The sequence below is a fragment of the Drosophila santomea genome, chromosome 3R (genome assembly GCF_016746245.2).
Source record: "Drosophila santomea strain STO CAGO 1482 chromosome 3R, Prin_Dsan_1.1, whole genome shotgun sequence".
In the NCBI taxonomy this organism is placed as follows: Eukaryota; Metazoa; Arthropoda; class Insecta; order Diptera; family Drosophilidae; genus Drosophila; species Drosophila santomea.
Genome location: NC_053019.2, coordinates 6,805,925 through 6,829,026, shown reverse-complemented (window position 1 = coordinate 6,829,026; position 23,102 = coordinate 6,805,925). Strand labels below are relative to the sequence as shown.

Sequence of the window (23,102 nt, the reverse complement as noted above, 5' to 3'; positions counted from 1 at the left end):
CCTCAGAGGTTTGCAAACGTTTTTGTTGCCTGGGCTTAGAAGTTATAATTTTGGACATATAACTTAAGAATACATTTTCGTTCAGCAATGCCAATTATTTCAAGCGAAAGTTGTTTCTAAATTTTCGTGCTTTAGAATTTTAGGATACAATGAATTTATTCACTGTGAAAATTGGGAATCTTGCACACGATTCTGTCAGGTTTTATGAAACGATGTTTAGGAACGGCAAGCTCAATGGGGTTTATTAGAAATGTAGTTACTATTGGCATTCAGCTTCGAAATGCTAAACAATTCTTTAACATTACTTGGAACTTGAATGACGAGTAAAGACCTGTCCATACTTGTGCTTTTTAGAGCTCCACGCGGAACGCTCTTAATCTTGTGCGTAGTAATTTGGCAATGCCCTTAAGGCCATATGTGTATCTGTAGGCCATCTCGTTCGGCTTTATGGGACCACGTGTGTGCGGTACGTGCGAGTTACTGTCCAGCAACAAATCACACATAAAATTTATTAGAAATTTCGAATCAAAGTGAAAAGTGACCGCTGTCAGCCGGCGGAGTGGCTTCAGTCCCAGCGGCAATCCCTCTTTTAGAATGTATATATCCATCTACTGCTACATTTATACCCAGCTCGTTTGGAAAGGCCTTTTAACGCATTTTTTGGCGTTCTTGTTTCTTTGCAGCTACCAGGATATCTTGCACATACCAACGGCGCTCACACAATTTTCAACATCATTGGGTCCAATTGTCGATGGACATGTAATACCAAATCAACCGTACAAGGTCATGGGGCATTATACGGAGCACTTCAGCCGGTTTGTTAAGCAATTCCCCCCTTCCCTATTTTCACCCATTTTATCCATTGCGATTGCTTTACCCTAACCTAGCCCTAACCACTGCCAATTCCTTAGCGTTTGATATTTGCTGGAGCTCCGTGCTTTGGTCAGCTGTCAAACACTCCCTTTCATCCGCATTTGGCCCGGACAGACAGCTCACCGGACTATTTATTGTGCGTTACTTGATTAGGCGACTGGTATTTCATTCTTCGGCGCATGTGTTTGCCCTCAGGTGAAGTCAAATCGTGTGTGAAAATCGGGGCCTGGGGTGAACCATTTAACACGCCGATTTTGCGTTGGCGTTAGCTCGGCTATCATCAAGCAAATTACGTCTCGATGTCAATTCTTTGGAGCCAAGCGAAAAAACATCCATTTCAACACCGAATCGATATTATTTAGGGACGGGAAATGGGTTTAGCTGCGGTCATGTCGAAGGTGAAACAATAGTCCAATAGTTATATTGATTACGCATGGAGAAAAACGCATTGGGTAGAAGTAATAGTGATACTACAGCACCTTAAATGGTACTAAACTTACTCTCCATGTAAAAAATCACGGAGGCCCCTTTTTAATATAGCTATCAAATGGTGTATACCATGCTGTTGTTTTTAAATCAGTTGTCCTAACGATAAGCTTAAATATTAGACTTTTTATAAATCACCTTGCTGATACTTGAATTTTCCGACGTGTGTCAAAATCAAATTAAATAAGCCCAATACAAATAATGACCTGGGTCGCATCAAAGAGCGGCTTTGAGGGCTTTGGCACCGACGGGCCCTTTTGAAATTACACCCGTCCATCAATCAATTGGGCAACAAGTAATAACTCAACTCCGCGCAGGACTCCGCACTCCCTTCGCATTCCTAAGGGGGGATGCCCCATTCCGATTCCCACATTTCCCTGGAGGACATTAGGGCACGTGCTGCTCAGCCATTCAGTCAACCTAACACGGTATAATCTAATAAAATGCGTGATTAATTTGATTTTAATTGTTATCCTTTTGCAAGTCAAACGTGTTTGACACGCAGTGCCGAGAAAAATAGAATAATAGCTGCCAGGAAGAGCCATTAATTACTGCAAACAGACAGGGTTCCGGGCGCAGAGAGGCAGGTCACGGTTCAGTTGGGAAACTGAGGTGGAAGCACGTTTCACTCGACCGGAGATGCCGTCCGGAGCGGTAACCCCCAGGTTGGGCTTTTAATCACCTTAATCAGCGATGACCAAGGATTAAAGCCTTCCCAAATGAGTGAGGTTCCAAATGAGGAGGAGTGCAGGAAAAGTGGTCCTCGAGCACGCTCAAGTGTCCAGTTGCGATTCCATTGGCAGCTCCATTCAATTTGGCAAGTTTACCAGCAGCTTTGCATTTACTTCTGGGGCGCAAACTTTCCGGCCCAACTTGAGTGGAACTTTTAATGCCATGTCCACGGCGCAACAGGAAGACAATGCCCGGTTGGTTGCTAGCTCGAGGGGCCCCCAAGGGAGGATGGCTGGTCAGGATCCGTACCAGAGCTGGGAACAGAGCAGTTTCATAGACGAGCACCACTAGCACCATTTATCAGGCGGCGTAACAAGTTACGCCACAGGAACGAGGGCTCGTTTTATTTTAGTGCTTTTCACTGCGTTTTATGGGATTTCATTGGCCTGGTGCACTGAGAGATGTAATGTTGAGGGCGCATATTGATTACATAAGCTGAAATAAGTAGAGTGGTGAAAATTGATGATTCAAAATAAATAAGCTTTAAGCCCTCATGAAGTTTTTCGTTGCAAAGTTCCTAAATGTTGGGTTTTTTTTCCTCGCCACGTATGAGCGATAAAGTTTGTAATCCTTTTCTGTGCACTAGATTGCCTTCTAAGAGCGACCTTTAAATTTGGTAAATTTGCTTATATCTATACCCTTAAGCCGCCTTACTAACACCTTTATTGGGGCAAACGGCACCTGCTTTTTTACAGTGCATTAAAGTAGCCTTCGTCCACCAGCGGCAAACGCAAGCTGTGCATGTTGACTGCTGCATCCCGCCCACACCGCATCATGTCGTCTCTCTCACACCCTCTCTCGCTGTCTCTTTCAGTTATGATTTATTATTCGGCATCACGGAGTCAGAATCCTATCACACACTGGCCGCATTAGCACTCGAGGAAGGATTACGTGAAAATGAACGCGATAATTTATTGCGCTTCTATATGCAGAGCCGCTTCGACGTACGCCCCGATTTGGCATTGGCTGCCACGCTGAAGAAGTAAGTTAAATTTATGCTACATTTTATGACGGTGGGCAATGCAAATCCGGCCAGCCCGTGGCCCAAAGCCGTGTAACTTACTCCGCATTTAACATAGTTGCCGGATTGCGAGCGATCCGATTGACTGGTTTGCATGGCTGTAAGAACACGGCCCTATCGTTCATCTCAATTAGAATGGTTTATGTGGGGCAATTTGTTTGCTAAGTGCCGCGGATTAGCGACGCCCGCCTGAAATGTCGGTTAGGCAATTTACTCCGGCATTGACGTCATCGGAAGCCGAATCGGCTTTAAGGTTTCATTTAAATTGAAATTTATTCCGTGCGGAAATATGTTTGAAAATAGTCGGGCTTAGGTTTTTTCGGGCCATTGCGAGCAGGCTCCTTGGAGGAGCCACCATAAATTATAATAAACGACTATCCAAACTGATCCGCAGGAGAGCACTATTATGTCATCATCTGGCTACTTATTACTTTGAGCTGGCGACATTCCCGCGGGTCGACATTACTCCGTTCATTTGGGGAAAACAATGCCACCGACTATCTCATTTTCACAGGAGTGGTTTCGTCTCGTCCTGCTGCTAGTCCTGTTCCTTCTCTCTTTTTCTGGAAAAGTTTTGTATGCAATAAATAAATTGCACAATGCACAGCAGTGACCTCCTGGCACAAGGGGCAATTCCCACCCACCGACGTCCATGGAATGTCAACGTTTCTTTCTCCGAAACGGAGGTCCTGAGCTCCCTTTTCGGTGCCATGCTATAAAGTTATTTGCACAAAAGATGCAATTGTTTCTAAAGATGCCCACCAAGGATTATAAGCGGAGTGTCCAGACGATGCCGCATGTACACTGAAAATCGTTTTGAGCCGACAACGAATGTTGTTTAAGTAAACAACTTTTTACACCCTTTAAAGTTCAACTTAATTGGAGTGTATAAATCGCTCTATATAGAAATGAGCAATTGCGCTCTTTCCATTATTTTCGGAAAAGAAATGGTTTTGCGATAAAGCTATAACTGGTTTTCTACAAACAATATAGGTGGCAGAAATTTTAAATAACTCAGCGCTTTTAAACATAAACTTTGTTGTTTGTTTCCATGATCGTAACTATTTGCTTCCGTTTAATTGCCATGCAAATATCGAACTTGTTCGGGTGATATCTTCATTCAAATTCACAAAAGCAGTTCGGTACAAGCTGGGCGAGCAACTTGGAATACCCCGCAAGTGGCGGAAAGTGGTCCAAAAACTATCTGAGCTGCTGGCATTCGTCTGGAGCGGATAACAGCAATAACACCCGCAGCAACAAAAACAGTAACGGCTTGAAAGGCAACAACAGCAGCCATAAGAATAAACAACAAAACAACAAACAAATAGCAAAAACACAACGACAACTGAGGGAAAAAAGAAGGACAAACAAACGATTGAAAGGAAGTTCACACAATCAACAACAGATGCGCTTTTTCACATACGAATAACTGAACATGGAAACTCTCCAGGGGAAATTGTTTTGTATGGGGACGGCGGACGGCGGACGGTGGGCGGTGGGCGGTGCAGAGTGGGTGGTGTTCGGTGGGTGGTGACATGTAGTGTGTGGGCGCGGCAGTGGAAGTGCCAGCCTTTCAGGCTTTGCTTGCACATATTTGGCGCTTTCTCACTGCTCTGTTAACTGCATCCCAGTGGCAATGCTTTGTTGTCCGTCATTGAATTAAATGGCGGACCAAACATCACTGGAACCCCAGGACATCGGGCATGTGGCAGTGGAAAACGTACGGAGGCCGTCATTGACGGACAGCCGAGCCTTTGCCTCGATTTATTTCATTTCGACTCCCGACTTTTTTCAACCCTGGGTGTCTCTCAAGTTGAAGGATGCACGAAGGTTCACGTTCCGGACCTTTCAGCCCGCACTCGTCTGTTGATCAAATGTTCAACACGACACCTTTGACAATCAATGCGCCGCCCGCAGGTCCTCTATGCCCTGCACTTACTTCAATCCAGTTAGTCAAAGGGCATACACTTTCAAAAAATGAGCCTGCATTGTAGACCAAATATCTTAATAGGGTGGAATATTATAAAATATATCAACAGTAATTGAAACGGCCAGTTTTAAGAGACTTAAGTAGTGTGCAACCAACATCATCAGCTTACATCGTTACTGAATAGTATAATATAATATATAATATAATAAAATATAATAACAAAACCAGCACAAAAGAAGGTATATCACAACCAAAAATAAGTGTCAGTCGTAAACATAAAATTGTGATATTTATATTTAAAATACTATGTATTCAATATATACAATAAAAAACAAGAGAGAACGCTATAGTCGAGTTCCCCGACTATCTGATACCCGTTACTCAGCTAGTGGAAGGGAGAAGGAGAGTCTTAAACACAGTTTTTGGCGGTTTGTAGGCGTTATAGTGGGCGTGGCAGAAAGTTTTTTGGCAAATCGGTAGAAATTTACAAGACTAATACAAAAATGAAAAAATATCAAAACATTTTTCAAAAGTGTGGGCGTAGCAGCTTTGGGCGGTTTGTGGGCGTTATAGTGGGCGTGGCAGAAAGTTTTTTGGCAAATCGATAGAAATTTGGAAGACTAATACAAAAATGAAAAAATATCAAAACATTTTTCAAAAGTGTGGGCGTGGCAGCTTTGGGCGGTTTGTGGGCGTTAGAGTGGGCGTGGCAAAATTTTTTTTGACAAATCGATAGAAATTTACAACACCAATACAAAAATGAAAAAATATCAAAACATTTTTCAAAAGTGTGGGCGTGGCAGATTTGGGCGGTTTGTGGGCGTTAGAGTGGGCGTGGCAGCATGATTCGACAAACTTGCGCTGCGTCTATGTCCCTGGAGTCTGTATGCTTAATCTCAACTTTCTAGCTTTTGTAGTTCCTGAGATCTCGACGTTCATACGGACAGACAGACGGACAGACGGACAGACGGACAGACGGACAGACGGACGGACAGACGGACATGGCCAAATCGACTCGGCTATTGATCCTGATCAAGAATATATATACTTTATATGGTCGGAAACGCTTCCTTCTGCCTGTTACATACTTTTCAACGAATCTAGTATACCCTTTTACTCTACGAGTAACGGGTATAAAAATATATATATATTTTTAATTCTAAATATTCTATATTCTATTATTCTATAATAAATATATTTTGTATAATATGTGTCCAAAAGTGTTCAAAATGAGTCTTCAAAAAATTAAAAACAATTTTTACATATAATGCTAATAGATTAAAATTAATCATTGTGGTAATCATGTAGTACGAATTAGTACTCTAAACGCTAAAAATATTAAGAATACAGAATTAAACGAAATATAAAAATAATATATAAGCAATTCAATTTAAGCAATTTAAAAAATACATATGTAAGTAAGTAGCGGATTGGGATTCTAGAGTGTAACCCCTAAAATGATGGCGGGGGTGCTTTTAATTTACTTCTATGAGGTGATTAACCATGGTTCTTATTCCGAAATTGGCCTGACAGGGAATATGAGTATTAATATTCTCGCTCATACATATTTATGACTTCGCCGGCAATCTTTTTAGCTTATTGCATTTCATTTTGCCTCAGCCCGCTTATGAATTCTATAATCCTCCTTTGAGGCGCCTTAAAGCGCACACAATTGCTTCCGCCGCGTGCCTTGATTTCATTTCTGACCAACTCAAAGCGGCTCAAAGCAGCGCTGCAAGGACCCTCGAATGCACTTCTTCTACGAGCATATCCTCTTCAGCTGGGCCATTTTATCTGCTGCAGTGTCGTAAGTTTTAGCCGCCTGAAAACTTTTAGGCATTGCGCCATTTTGAACAGTTTTTGGATTATGGCTGGGTCGCCTCGTGCCCCCTAGGTTTTTAGAGGGATCGGAGACCTGTTATCCGACCCCTTTTAGCATGCCCGAGGCGTGTTTTCATGGCTGCGTTTAATGGCTGGTCAGATACAGTTACAGATACTACACCGTCGGAGGAAAATAGAACACACCCCCATACACCTGTGCTCCCCAAAAATTAGCTACTCCAGCGTCGAGCAACAACAGAACGGGGCCAGACAATGGCCAAAGAACTAAAGCAAAGAGACCCTAAAGCAGAGTTACAGGACGAAAAATATTCTTTATCTTCTGCTCTTTTAGTTAACATTTCAATTGAACCGTATCTAGCTATCAGTACTAGTAATCAAGACCTTCGTTTGCCTTACCGATTACTTCGTGAATGGATAGATCTTTATGCGTATTTATATTCAATAAGCAAGCAAACAAAGATATGTATAAATTTAACACACTTTCAAATTGTCATAATGTCCCACAATTCAGACCTGTGTCTATTCGGATATATTTCTTCCTGTGTAGACTTAGTGCTGCATGTTAATGAGTTGCCCGGCAATTGCCAGAAATTGTTTCTGGGGCCGTTGCCCAAATAGCTTTGTCCACTCCTCAGGTGGGGCTCCAGGTGGGGGTCGTGCACGTGTGGGCCTAATTGCAGGTGTGTTTGATTTACACTAGCCATGAAATTGGCTATTTTGGTATTACCGTAGCATTCCTCTTGTTCCTTTAAACGCTAAGCTGACACACATTCGCTCAGTCGGCTCAGATTTATGGGCCCATCGAAAATGTCTGGCAGTTTGTGGTTGTTTTTTGGCCAAGAGAGAAAAACTGTCGGAGTGAAAAGGCAATTATTTAGTGCTGTATCCGTATCTTGTACTTGAGGGCACAGCCGACTTCCGGAAGCGATTTAGTTCTGGGGATTTTCACTTGCACTATTCACAAGGAAGAGAAAATAGAGCAAGGAATTTTGAGCTTGCCAAATTTTCCTTTTCATCTCAAGATGGTTCTTAAGCTGCTATTAAAAGTTGCAGATGCAATTCCCCAAGGTGTTCAGCTGTGCTGTTCTGCAATCAAATTGAATTCAAAGGAGTTTAATTTGTTTGCGGACTGTGGGATGAGAAAATCGAATCAAACACGTCTGCTGTGTGATTGAATTGAATTTTGATTGTACAGAAGAAATCTTCCCACTGCCTCACTTTTGTAGAATTTCATTGTCGCCAGTTTATTCCTTGTCGTTTTCCCGGTTTGTAAACTGTTGCTTAGTCGCTTAATCCGCGGCTTATCTGGCCGCGACACAATTGACCCAACTCAAAGTGTCGCTGACAGCTTTATATTGTCGTTTTAATTTCAGCCATTTATAAACCGCAAGCTCGAGCGGGCTCCTTAATTACCCGGCTGGCCGCAAAGTTGTTTACTTCGCAATGAGACCGCTCCAGACACGCCTCCTATAGATAACAAGGCCCGTGGGAGCGGGCAAACAATGCCGGAGGCCGCCAGCAGACGCTTAATAGCTTAAACTTATTTATTATAGTATTATTTACAAAAATATGCAAGGCAGCGCTGCGGTCGGCCCGGTGATCCTTGGCGACAGGCGGCACATTTTCCGAGGTTCGGCTCCTGCATTTATTATCCGTGGGCTGTGGCACAGGCTGTGTGCCAGTTTTGCCCACAGTCGTTATGGGAAAGTCAAAAGCAGATACCTAATCTTATTTAAAAGGTTGCTTATTTATTTAATGTTTTTACGCAATCCCGATTTCTTTAAAAGTCCTTTTCGCCTTTGCTGTTTGATAATTTTAGCTGTTTTATCCTGACGGATTAAAAAGAAAAATTCGGTCCTGATGTATAAAATAAATCATTTATTTTATAGTAATGTGTCAATTGGCTAAATAGAAGAGCTATTCCGCATTTAATAAGCTGAGCTCTTATTTCTTTAACTACATTCATTCCGTAATGCCCATAAGTTGACTTTTCAGCTTCAGTTCTGAAACGCATATGGCGAGGACCATGATGTGGGCGTGGCCCTTGGGTGGGCGATGCAAAAACCATAAACTTTTAAATGGCATTGTCTGCTGTTGGCCCATACGCTTTGCGCTTTAATATCCCGGCTAAATATGCATTTGGTATTCAGCTGCTCCTGTTCCACATAGACATGTCCATATATCCCTATGCCGCAGCATCTTGAACCAGTTGCTCCCGTTTTATTTGCCAAACTTCTCTCGTAAATTGCACGTTGCTGCAACTAGTGCACATGCATGCATCCCTCTGTTCCAGCCTCCTCTTTTTTCGACGGCTCGGAACGTGTTGTTTACACGCTGAAACATCATAAATTACATGCGTGCTTTTTGCCACTCCCCTTGTGTGTACGCGAGCTCAAACTCAATCTGGCTCAGCGATTGTTTTGGGCCATCATGTGATGCCCCACATGCACTCCTCCTCGGACGAGCCATCCGCCCCTGCGCTGACCACGCCCCTTTTGGGGCGATCTTTCGCTGACATGCATTTTGAAGAACTTTCGATTATGCAACCGGGCGGAGAACCGCTCTCAAACCCACGCAATTATTTACTTTGCATATTTCAGTGTTTTTCGTTGCTAGGCAAATATGGAAATTGCGAGCATTTTGAGTGAAAATTCCATTCATGAAGTGCGAACGCCTTTTCAGTAATTTTATAAGCTCTCAGGTAGCTTAAATGGCGATGTTTGTTTTAAAGTAAATGGGCTTAAAGAGCATGTAAATGGGAAAAGGTAAATATTTTATATATTTATGCAGACTGAAATATTCTTACCATGTATCTAAAATATAACTGCAATCATGCGTGCTTAAAAGTGGAATTTTAAAAAATTTAAATGACTTGAGTGGGAAAACAAATTATTGATACGCAATTGAGAAATTCGCATTACAGAGCTTTTCTCGTGTACAAAATACTGCTACCATAATATGGCCATGAAGGGCTAAGCTTTATATTTACATATTTTATTCACATCTCTGAGCTTTAGACACCCAGACCACTTATTGCATCTGCATCCACAGCTACAGCTTAACTTGGCTGCTCAGTGTAGATGTTCAAGTGTAATAAAATAGTGCTTATTGCACAGTGAGCGGCATAAATACTCGCTCACACGCGCGCAACGGCACTCGCTGAGATATTTTCCCGTTCGCCCGCCACTATGAGTGGTCGCATTTCCCCAGCGTGATGCAGTTATTCATAATCGTTTGTCAGCGCCGGGGGATATGAGTGTTTATGTATGTATCTGTGTGTACATTCCAAACTTCTCTACAGGCACAGAAAGGGGGCACAGTTTGCGTATGCGGCAAAGCAATTTCGGTAAACGCTTTTGGGGCGGATCGGGGGGCGTATACGCAATATATTACATTATATTCCGCACTGACCAGAAATTGTTGTAGGCCCACACGGACGCAATAAATAATTGAAATCTGGCATATTACCGAAGGCTGTGAATTGTTTAATTCAACAATTGCCATGTCGACCAGTGCATTAGTGGCGAATTTGCGTAGTGAAAGTTTAATATTATGGTAAGCATGATGCCACTTCAGAATGAATCGGAAATATAAACTTAAATAAAAACATTAATTGTCGGTTAATTATTTTCGACAATGGACACCAAAATCTGTTTGTTTAAGTCCCATTAACAAGAGCAGCAACAGTAAAACTATTATAAGTAAAGCGAGTGAGTTAGTCAGAAATGATCAGATTTAAAGCCTTTTATAAATATAATTGCCCAATTAAAATTTGGGAAAAGCTTAGTTATATATGCCAAAAAGATATCCATGTTATTAAACGTACGTCGCGGACTCTGTCTAAAGCAGTAAACATAATGATGCTGCCTTTGAATATTTATTGACTTGATCTACAATGTCCTGTGCCTGGGCAAACTATATGTTGGTACCCTTCCCCGCTCCCACACTCCATCGCTCCTTTAGCACTAAGGACGTAACAGGAGTTTCGAGCACACATATAGATCCTCCACTGGCTTGGCTGCTTAGCCTGGCGGCAGTTGAACACTTAATGGGCGAACCTCCCCACCTCCCCACCTTCCCACCACTCGTCCTCTCACCCACATCCACGTTAAGTGGGGCTCATGAACCCGCACTATTCCCCGCAGAAGTCGGGCATTAACGCCAGTTAGTGGTCCGCATCCGTGCCTATATATCTATATGTGCACGGCTATATATGTATGTATATGAGGCTCGAGTTGTTTCGCCTTGCTTGTTGTGCTCACGGGCATATCGGGCGTATCGGGTGGGAGGGCGTTTAGGTTCTGGGTGATTAAATGGATTTGATTTTCCCCCTTTTCCAGGCCGCGGGCAAGCTGTGATTTGAGGAGGTGCTTAAATGTCTGAGGTCTGCTCTCACTTAAAGTTAAGCCAACTTTACATGCCAGGGAAAGATTCCAATTTGGGGACCAGGATAGCTGCTTCGATATTTGTCCACTCGTCTGAATGCCATTAGGAGCATATTCCCCCGTTCCCTGCAATTTCCGCTTAATGCAATTTAAAATCAAATTGCATTTCATTTGATAAACCGGTCGTACTTCATTAGCAAACTCCTCAACAAATTCATTACAGCTCTGCAGCTGCCAAAAATCTAGGGCACTAGAAAATTGTGCACCAGGGCACAGACAGCCGGAGACCAGGCTCTCCGGCCAGAAGTACGGCAAGCACCTCCGACTGTCCCAGTCTGCATCAGAATCTGTCTCTCCGTTTTCGCATCCGCATCCGCATCCGCATCCGTCTTTGCCGCCGACTGTGAGTGTGTGTTTCTTGCGGAGAAGTGTTTGTTTGAGTGCGGAAATATTTAAAGTGTCACATACGCTCTTCGGAAATTAAATGTGAGTGTAGCTTCACGCTCCAGAAACGAGCAGCGGAAGTCAGCAACCTACACTGTGCAACCAAGTTAGGGAGAAAGAGCTCCCTGCGGAAGACCACAAAAACGGGTGCTGGTAATTTGCCTTGTTCTTAGTTTCAACTCACGCCTAGCTATGTCCTAAGATCTTTAAAGTCAGCACAAAGCCAGCTAAATACAAGAATACCTGCCTTAACTATTCAGTCATTAGAGCAATTTAGTTTTTACAAAATACAAACGAAACAAATCGCACTGTACTGCCAAATCAAATTGAACTTGTATGAGTTCCCGAAATGGTCATTCCTTGGACTCCGCTCAAGGTGTAAAAGATGTAAAAAGGAGTGGGCTGGGGCCCAGGGGGCGTGGCACTGGCACGGGAGCAAAGCAAATGACGCTCACCGGCTTTGTTAACCCCTTTTCACCAGCTATGTGTTGCTGGTTTTGTTGCGAGTGTGTGTTTTTGCACTGCATACTTGGGAGTGTTTGTTGTGCACATTTCCGGTGGCCATTTGTTGGGGGCGTTTGTGTGTGTGCGAGTGTTTCGAGAGCTCTGCGGTTACTTTTGAGTGTTTTCGTGTGTTTGGAGGCTTTTGTGGGTCGTTTTGCGGTGCGTGTATGTTTTACGTACGATTGTCGCCTAAATACACACGTATATGTATATATTTAATTATATTGTCGGTGGCATGAAACTTTCGTATGGCTTTAGTCCCGGAACTGTTCCACTTATTGTTTGTTTGGTGCCCACTTTAATCTTATTTCCTTAGCAAGAGCACCACATTTTCGGGTTATTCCATGTTTGTCGAGGGATTTCCCAAATGCGCATTCGTCCAACTTTTAATTAAGCATTTGTGCTGGTCTGTTGGCATTCAAAATTCGTTTGCTCGACTTTTCGTTTGTTTTGGCAGCATTTCGCGTGATTTCCAAACTATATTTGCAACGACACATTTTTACTGCTTCCTCAATGAGCTACAAAAAACTTTCTCCACCCCCAAATAAGGAATTATCATGGCTTTCATACATTTTTAATTAAGTTGATGGTTGCGGGTTTTCCGATTAGCTTATAATAATTCCTCTGTGAGGAGCATAATGAGATCAATGTTCTGAGCTGTTGCGGGAACCTCAGCATATGTACCTCTTAAAAGTATGGCAAGCGAAGGAGACATGCTGAAGCTCAATGTTGTTATTTATTGCGCATTCGCATCGCACACCGCCAACTGAACGCTCTAAGCGTTGCTCAACTAGATGGGATTACACAATGGAAGCCGCAAATAAATATAAAGCGAGCTTGAGCAGTTTCGAGTGAAACAGAAACATGCATAAGTGTTCTCTAACATTCAATAATCGAGCACATATTTTTTTAATTTTCTTAAATATTATTAATCAGACTCCGTGCTGTTGAGATAGCGTCTATCCATTATGGCACTAGCTTGGCATATATTTTCTACCTCTGCTGAAGGTATCCTGCATATCCTTTGAATCCTGCATAAGCAGCAGCATGTAGGGCAAACGAGAGGCGCCTTGCGAGCCACCTTGGGCCATACATTCATGAGTGGCACCGTACGCCCCGCCGTTTGCTGACTTTGCTTCCTTGAGGCTTCTTCACAGGGGGTCGTCGTCGACTGTGCTGTCTGAATGGAGGTCAAAGTGCATAACTTAAGTAGCCGACAATAAAATGCATAGCGTGGCACACAAAACACAAACAGACAATCCGGGCAGCAAAGGAAAACTAAGTACAACCCGTACGAAAATGTGCAAAATATGGCTCTATTTATTTGTACATCAGGCCATGCCAAGACGTTGAAGAAGCCGGCGTACATATTCCTTAGAGTGAGTGTGAGTCTGTATGTCTTGTGGCATGTTGTACCTGCTTCAACAGCTGCTAGCAAAAGGCCAAGTGTTGTGCTTGACATGAACACTAGGCAGGCAGGCACAGAGGGATTTCTGTATTTTTCCAAGACCCCGTGTCTTTCCCGCTGCGCCATAATAATTTCATGCTGGGATGGACTTAACCAGAAGCTCGCCGATATATCTTATGTGGGAGTGGAGGGCAACAAATGTATTAGAGAAAAGCCAGTATAGGAAGGCATTTTACTAAAGGTATCCTAAACTGGTGGCCAAAAGGATACTCGTATTACACTTGCACTTGGGCCTGACTGTTTGTGCAGCACTCTGTTGCAATTTGTTTGTATATAATTTTTGAATAATGTTGCTGACATATTGGTACACATATTGCTACAGCAGTATGATTATGTATTAACAGTAATAAGCAATGCTTGTTATAAATATCATAAAGTCTATAAACGAGATAGATGGCAACAAACTTTTTAAGACATAAATTAAATACACATTTAAAGCATTCCCAAACTGCTGAATTTGTGAAGTGTGAAAAGTTTACAAGTTTTACGAACGAAAAGTTTAATCTTGAATTTTATTTTCAAACTTTATATTGTTAGTTAAATGTGTATATTATTGTGTACTTTTTCAACGCAATGAGACTTTTGCAAAGAAAGATAAAGACGTTAAAGTTGCTTCTACTTTTAAAAAGCTTTTCTTTAAAATAAGCAGATTTTTGTTATTACATCCAGTGACGGAAAACCCTGCTTTTGTGGAGCTCCATATGTAAATTCTTTATTAAGTAGTTTTCCAGTACTGTATCTAAATTTAGGCTAACATGACCAACGCAGTGGCTAACTCCACATTGTTTTGTGGGGCGTTCACTTAATTGTTCCGGGATTAAAGCGTAAGTCTTTCACAAAAATCAATTGCAATCAGCGCTAGTTTCTTGGTTGATTCGCGATGCTCGGCATTAGTGCCCATTGTTGTCCATTGTTGTCTGCGAATGTCCCACGGGGGGTGCTCTTCACAAAAGCCAACCGCGTAATTAAGCTTTACGTACCAAGAGTAAATACACAAAACGAGTACCCACGCACACCCATAACCACAGCGAGCCACCAAATGTTAACAATGCACATTACGCATACGCCACGTTGCGATGATGTTTTGCGTGCTTCGTGGCCTACACCTACGATCGGCCCACACTCTCATTTCTCTGTCTCTCTCTCTCTCCGCAGATACCAGGACATGTACAACAATCCGATTAAGGCCACTAATTTGGAGCACCGTGACGTGGTCCTGGACATACTGTCTGATGCCCGCGTGGTCGGCCCACTCCTGCAAACCGGGATGTTCCACGCGGATGTCAATCGGCGCAATTATATGTACGTATTTGGCCATAACAGCGCGACAGGACCGTTTGCCCACGTAAGTATTAGCCCTCCTCAATGCCCAAACGGCGATTCCAATTACATACTCTACAGCGCATTTAAATTAAATCCAGCGTGAGTTGGCATCTAATGAGTTTCCGTAATGTACTGGGCTCTTTCCCCTCCGTTCACCGCATAGCGTCCACCCAATAATGGAACAATAATGCTGAAAAGTTTGCGGCACTGGGCCGTTGAGCTGAATTCAGTTCATCATTGACAAGGCTGACGGAGCTTGTTTTGGCTTTTTGGCCAAAACAATTCGCAAGTTTGCAGCTCCCGATGGGGAATGATCGTAATGAAGGCATTGAACCCCTCAGCGACATAAATTGCTAAATATATGCACATAGAGAAAAAATAGCAGTATACTTCGTATGCCTTGTAGCTTACAATTAACATTTAAATGCAAAGTTGGGGTTTGAGTTTTTAAAAAAATATACTTATTAATCACTTATGGAATCATCTTTCCGAGTGCAACCAAAACAAAAGAGAACGATGCAGTGGAAGTACGAACGAGATATTTTAACACTTTTCTGGCATATTAATAGAAATTGGCAACAAAACAATAAAATTAATCATTTTTTTTAGAAGTGTGGGCGTAACAGTTTTACTCTACGAGAAACGGGTACAACTAGAGACAGCACAAAATTCAAAAACAAAAACAGTTTGCTTAGCAGACGGCATCCTCTTGACTTCGGGTTCATTTGAGTCCGAGGAGGGATCACTTTCGTGGGGCGGAGGGGGAACGGCTATGGTTATGGCTATCTGTGTCCTTGTCCATCCTACTTGGCTAGGTTTTATGGTTTTGTCATTCTTATGGATTTGTTACTGATTGCCTCACATAGATAGCTTTGTGTTGCTATGAAGCTGTCCTGGCCTCGGACCTCTGCTACTCTACAGTTAAATGGACCTATTGATTTGTAATTAAGATGATTGGACTGATAGGCAAATGGGGCGCTCTGAGTAAGTAAACATTTTCAGGGAAATCCTTTCATCTTCCCAATGATTTCCCCGCGGTAAGGGTCCTTTGAGCTTTGCCAATGCCTTCGCAAAAAAAATGAGGAAAGCCCGATGGCAAAACAGAAATTGCTCACCAGACGGAGACAAAACTTCCACAACAACCCATACAGAAATAATGAATTTGAAAACAACTCAAACAGGGATCCGAAACAAAGGAGGCACTCCCTCCCAGCGGAAAGTTATTATTGCGTATTATATTTTTGGCAACTTTTAGTCTTGTGCTAAGCGAATTTTTATGGCCATAGTTGCGGAGCACTGCAACTGCAAAATAGATGAACAGCTCGGGGACATGGCCTTTCGGTTGCGACAACAGCTTGTGGCGAGCGGAGTGCAACAACTTTTTAATAGACCGCAATTAAAGTATGAAAATAAGTCTGATAAATTGCCAACGCTTGCCATCGACCCAAAGTAGCCAAATCACACAAAAGAACATGCTTATGCCCCTGATATATGGGCGGATTCTGCAGCCAGGCTTCGCATTAGTGCGAATAAATTGCAAAAATAAAATGTACTTAAATATTTCATGCCACTGCCGGGGAATCCTTGAACATGAAAAGCGGATCCCAAGGATATTCGGCTGTGCCTACAAATTATCGCTGCCTGTCGCCAAGGCAGCCTACTCGTTTTCCGATGCTGTTGTGGCTGTGGCTGTTTCTTTACTTTTCTTTGGGGGCCAGACAGGAAAACAGTCAGACAACTTAAGGCCCACACAATCGCATAACATGCTGGCTCTTCTTTTATTTATGCCAACATCTCTCTGTTGCCGCATTCTCCGCTTGTCAAAGCCGAAGCCAAGAACTCGCCTGAATGCGAATGAATTTGTGCATAAACTGCGCTTCTGCACTCCATCTCGAGCTCAGCCACTCACTTGGAGCACGCCCACTCAGCAGTCTTTGCCGCCCAAGCAGCCCCTACTTTTTGACTATTTGCCTTGGGCCGCGGGCTTATTGTGAAACTTTTTGGCACATGTCTTGCCTGTTTGCCTCAAACTCGGCCTCAAAATGGGCCAAAGAGACTACTTACGTACTTGGCTTCAAGTGTCCGACCACACCATCTCAGTCCGCTGAGGCGGAGCTGCGCCTCAAGGCGATTGTTAAAAATGGCGAAAATTATACCAAGCACAGATAATTCCACTGAATTGGCAGTTGTGCTTTAAGAAGGGCTTTATTGATTTAATCCCAGGGACAACTCCACCAAAATCAGAATTGTACATCCTAACTGAATTTAATACCGACCTCAAAACGCAAAATGGCACAGAAATAAGCAACGTTGGGATTCAACAAAATTGCCGCTCTGGAGATTTTCTATTCTGTTCTTCTTTTCTAATTTCCCAAGCTGAGCAATAAACTCAGCGAGCCGAAAACTTTGGCAAAACAAGTTCCAATTTATTTAGGCATAATAGAGGGAAACGAGATGAAAACGACTTCGGCTCGAGGACTGTTTAATAAGTTTCCTATATTAAATCCAGCATTTTCCGGGGACCCAGGAACGCACAGACCCACGTAGACAAACGTCATTATCATCGCATTCTAAGAGCGGTCAGCATCCCAAGAATTTTTTCGCAAAACCCCACAAATAAAAAACATTTGAAGTATGTCCCGTCTGGTCGCCTTCTTTTTTCTTGGAAAGTTTTTCCGTCGACTATTTGGGCATTCGCCCCGCTCAACGGGCTTTCTCCTTCTGATAAGAATGCGAAATGGTTGAGGAAGGAAAAGAAATTTATGAAAATAAAATAAATATGACTCGAGCTAAAGTTTTTATTTTGGTGCGTGGTTGAAAATTGCGACCGCAATCCGCAAAAAGGTTCCGAAACTCGAGTGTTTGGCAAATACTAAAAAACGTGCTGGTTACGCTTAATATATATCGTACTTATTGCCAACAAATTTGCGAGCAAAAATATTTAATTACCAACACCCACAAATACAACATTAAAGAGACCGGGTCTTGGCAAACTCTTGCGTAATCCAATTAAATTATAGAAAGCCGACGGCGAATTGTCCGGCGAGCAATTCTCAGCCTCCTGGCAAATTCACGCCCAAGCAATTGCCTCAGGATACTGATACTAAGTCCCCCGTAAAACCTATTCGGGGAAATATTTTTGGAAATTTTACACGCAGCGAGTGCCATTAACTCCATTAGGTTTATTACGACAAATGGCGCTAAGTCAAATTGTTGTTTCCGTTGCCGTGGGCACAAGAAGGCAGTTTCCGAGTGGGCACACGGAGGGGCATAAATTACGAAAGTTACGCATTTATTCCAAATTGAATTTCCGCCTCCGCTCCGGTAATTTTTAAAGCGAGAATCGCTAGCCTATAAAAAATTCGGTGCAGGAAGTGCCCACGTTTCGGATAATCGAATAAATTCATAAATTCTTTTTTGTCAAATTTATGAACATGCTTTAATTATGCATTCATGTCGAGGACCAATACTGAGTTTGCAGAATTTAAACGAAAGTATTTAATTAAAATTTTTAGATTTTATGCAGTATAAGCATTTGGATAAAATGTGCGCCATAACAAATATACTTTTCGCCAAACGCAAAAATATACGAATAATATTAGTGTTCGCAGGCACTCAATTTGATTGATATGAAAATATTCCCTTGTCCATTGTCCATTTCCTGTCCATTCTTATACAATTGTCCATTTCAAAATGTTAACCGTAAAATAAACATTCGCCTTGTTAGAGTGCTGAATCAATTTGAATCGTGGAAAAACCTTTAAGAATCGCTTTGATTTCGTTATAGGGCCATTGAACCGTGTATATTCGCCACAGAACTCTACAAAAAGCTTAGACTAAGCCTTGCCACGGAGAAGCAATATTGAATTCCGTTCGCCTGTTTCATCAAATTCTTATACAATTGCAAACTGAAAATCAGAATCAAAAGCGAAATTCATCATTCATAAATGCCATAAAAGATTTCGTGGGCGCAGAGGACATCGTCCGAGTGTCAAACCAAAAAGAACAGTCAGCAGCTCCGGGACAGTGGCATTTTGATGTGCTCAGACAGCAATGCTTTGTGACTTTGTTACATTTTTCATGGCAACAATAAAAACTTGGCTTTATTACCTACTTACATTCAGCGACTGCCTCCGGCGGTCTTGTCCTGTCCTCATCCTTGTCCTCGCCGTCGTCCTCGTCCTCGTCCTGGTTTTCGCCCCTGTCTTCGGCTAGCTAAATATTTATGCAGGCCGTCTAAGAAGATTGATGCCGGTTGGTCACAATGGCCAAAAAGAGCCGTTAAAATACTGCTGAAAACATTTCACACCGATCTCCTAGTCACCCACCGACTTTCTGACCGCAGTTCATTTTGCCGGGTAGTATGCACTAAGTGATGAAGGTCGGATACATTAGAAGATTTCCTCCGTAAATCTAAATGTTCGCTCTGTATTTAAAATAAAGAAACAGTTACACTTACAGTTACTTTTACTTATACTGACTTAAAGCTAAAGGGGAAAATTCATTTCATTTTGGAAAACTGGCAAATTCAGAGTGCCACATCCAAGCCATACGAATATGAGGTTCTTTTAGTTTTGAAAGCAAATCATTAGGCTCTAAATTCTACTGTAATGGTTTATAATCTATAACCATAGGCCCACAACCCTCTTTAATGGCCTGCGTTTTAGAGTATTTCACCACCGGCTTGATTTACTGACACTGCTGAACTGGATATATATACAATTTCACTTACAGCTACCGCATAGCATTATGGGCGAGGAATTGGCGTTTATCTTCGGGGCTCCTTTGGCCGCCGCAGGTCCCTTTCCCAGCGGCAACTACACGGTGCAGGAAAAGCTGCTTTCCGAGGCGGTAATGGCATATTGGACGAATTTCGTAAAGACCGGGTGAGTACTGCCTGCTGGACTTTCGGTCCACAAAGCGGATGTGCCAAGTGCATTTGGAGAAAGTTAGCTGGGGAGTTTGCGGTACTGCAAGGCTGGGAAATATAAAGCTGGGAGGGCCATCAACATCAACACGAAGAGTCACAGATCTGCATGCAAATGCGGATGCGGATGCGGATGCAGTGTGGGATATTCATGAGTTCTGGAATGGCAACGACTAGTGGCTCTGGTTTGGCATTGGCTTTGGCTTTGCCTTCGAATACGGCACGTTTTGCAATCTGCAACGCTCGGACAGCGAAATGAATAGAATTTTTACTGCCGCTTTTATTATTATTCTACAGCAGCCGGATTGGGTGGCGGCACATGCAAATATTATTAGTTGAAGTGGCCACCGCTCAGGGATAAAAATAAAGGACGGGCAAAAAATGGAAATGGGTGCGGCAATCAGAGCTGAAATCAGAGATCGTTAGCAGGGCGTTTTGGAACTCGGCTGCCGGCGAGTGTGGTTATTGGCCATAACCATATCATTTAAATGAGCAAATGAATGGCCGGATTATGTCTATAAAATGGGATTCTTTTCTGGAAAAGTGGGGACTCAAATGTGAACCAGACGATAACATATCCGTTGGCAGATATTCTCATTCGTTGCTATGATGCTTTTCCAGAAATCCAAAAGCACCATGGAAGGGCATCTTCCTCAACTCACACGCCCTGGAGTGGGATCGCTATGACCTGGATTGGCCGGAATTCAACAGGAGGGCTCAGGCATACCTCAATATTGGTAGGAGCATGTCATTAGATATTGGAACCTCTATACGCTTTTGGGAAATAAAGCGATTAAATAAAACCATTTTCAATTTTTTTCATTTCCCATTTTGTATCTAGGCATTCCGCCAACGGTGGGCTACAAGTATCGCCAGATTTATATGAATTTCTGGAACAAAGAGCTCCCGGACGAACTCAACCAGATAGCGGCCATCCAGGAGCAGCTCCAGAAGCCGGGTCAAGAAGTGATTACCGGTCACATGAGCAAGTACGGGCCGAGGGACCACGGAGCGGAGGACCCTGTGAGGACATTAAAGCTGCTCCTCCAGGAACCCAGTCTAGCTGGACCAACACAGAGTGGCGAATCCACCGAAACAGCGGCGGAAAATATGTACAATGCTCCTCCCACCTTCGGTCATGTGCACAAGATGCAGGGTGGTAGGGATTTCGAGGACCTGGTGACCTCCACAAACCCACTGGAGAGCGGGGAGGATCAGCATCAGCCGCCTCCTGAAACAGTGGCCAAATCCGAGGCCACGATGCAACTTCTGATCGCCCTAATTACCATTATAATAGTTCTCAATCTCCTGATTTACGGAACCTTTTTGTTGCGACAGCGCCGTCGAAGGGCCAAGGCCCTACCATTCCCGGCACCTAAACTGGGCGGCACCATCCTCAGCTACGATGGAGCCAACGATGAGGAACTGAAGAGGTGCAGCAAGTCCCGAGACGGAGATGAAAGCATCGTTCTGGAGATGACAAGGAAATCAAATACATATGAGGCCATCAAGACAGGCCAGAGATCGCTGAGTTGCTCTACAGTAGACACCCATACTAAAGTCTGTGAGTGGATGTCCAGTCAGGAAGCTCCGAAGTCGGGCAGCTTCAACACGGCCACTCCGCCTCCACAACCGACTTTATCCGATGGCAGGCTGATCATATGCCAGGACATAGAGGTGGCCGACGCAGCTCTACTCATCCCCCAACACATGCACGAGCCGCAGCACTATGAGATGCTCCTGCAGAGACAACATTCGGCCCTAACCGAACCGAGTGAAGACATCCTGCAACAGCAATATCCCCTGAGGAACCACGCCCATTCCCATTCGGATCCTGTGGACATGATCCTGGCTGCTGATGAGCAGGTTACCAGCTTTGTTCATGCCGACGATGTGGATATCAATGTGACGAGTAGAGACGACTCCGATGGTCTGGAGGTTATACCCTTGACGGCTGCTCAGCAATTGGAGCTTTTGCGCCAGCGTAATTACCCCAAGGTCCTGCCCACAGAACAGGATTTAATTAACAGCAGCTATAAGAGAAATTCCCTGCCGCCACAGAATTTCAACGCTCCTTTGCCGCCGCCGCGAACCATTAGCAACACTCTTGGCAGGAGGCGGAGGGATAGCAGCAACATAACCACTTCGCCACTCCAAGTGGCCAAGGATTGTGGAGGCGAGGACGAGGACCTCAAGGTGCCCCAAATCTCACAGAACACTCTCATTGTCGGTCCCATTGTGCCCAAATCACCCGCCTCCAGTCTTAAGCGAGTGAAGAGAATGCCGGACTCTCCGGCAATGACGGCTCTCAGCGGATCCTTTCAATCCTTCGAATCCGTACCGCCGGCCCACGAAACCACGCCCCCTCAGGGAGGCGAGCGGACCGAGTGCATCTACGCGATTAGGCCCAGTCAAGGAAGTTGCAGCTGGGCGGCGCCCAATGGCGATTTATACGCGCAGCCCATGAAATCGCCCTCGAGGAACTCGCTCATTCCCAGACCCACAAAGCCGGCGGAGTCTCTGTCCCAAGCAGGAGTTCCGCCAGGAGGACCAGCTGGGGAATCGCTTGGAGCAACGGGAATGGCCACAACAAGCCGCATTCCTCAACTGCAGCGGCAGGCTTCCGGAAAGGATTTGCAAGCAAGAACGGCAACTGACAACACCGCAAATCCTTTGGGATGCCAGCAGCGAACCGATTCCACAATATCATCGGGCTCGTCGGCATCCTATGCCTCGACCACGGACTCCTCCTCCTCCTCGTCCACTGGAACCGTACGCACCGAGCTGCAGCAGTTCCTGCCAGCTCACGGCAGAAGTATTACAACCAATATATAGAAACTCCAGGGAGCGGCTGCCAAGAATCATTCAGGACTTCCCGCCGTGCCCGCAATGCGGCGACAGACAGCTGCCTGCCAAGCCCCCCCCCCCCCCCCCCCCCCCCCCCAGTGTTTGTCCGGATCCCATCTCTCCGGTTTCCTCTGGTCTGAAATTTTACGGGGTCTGCGTAAATTTAATAATACATTTTGGTGTAAAGTTTATCTTTGACTTGGCGGCACTGCCCGTGGTTAGAGCTCGACTGACTGCTGGCCTTCTGGCTTTGTGCGAGCAAAGTTTCTGCCGGCGTAAATTAGTTAAGAAAATTGCAGTGGAGCTTTCCCTGGAGATTG

The 23,102-nt window shown here is 43.9% G+C and overlaps 1 protein-coding gene across 6 annotated transcripts in view; it reads left to right on the top strand.

Annotated features, from left to right (window-relative positions):
* The window catches only part of LOC120454386 (neuroligin-4, X-linked), a 36,439-nt gene extending 13,588 nt beyond the window's left edge, over positions 1-22,851 (top strand). For 5 of the 6 annotated variants that reach the window (XM_039639629.1, XM_039639630.1, XM_039639632.2 and 2 more), the window contains 6 exons: positions 684-815; positions 2,906-3,073; positions 14,841-15,030; positions 19,743-19,894; positions 20,557-20,672; positions 20,777-22,851. In XM_039639629.1, the coding sequence (XP_039495563.1) occupies positions 684-815; positions 2,906-3,073; positions 14,841-15,030; positions 19,743-19,894; positions 20,557-20,672; positions 20,777-22,770 (2,752 nt within the window). In that variant the 3' untranslated portion in view covers positions 22,771-22,851. The remainder of the gene's footprint in view (positions 1-683; positions 816-2,905; positions 3,074-14,840; positions 15,031-19,742; positions 19,895-20,556; positions 20,673-20,776) is intronic. The other variant, XM_044006449.1, reaches the window with a different exon arrangement.
* Positions 22,852-23,102: the final 251 nt, after the last annotated feature.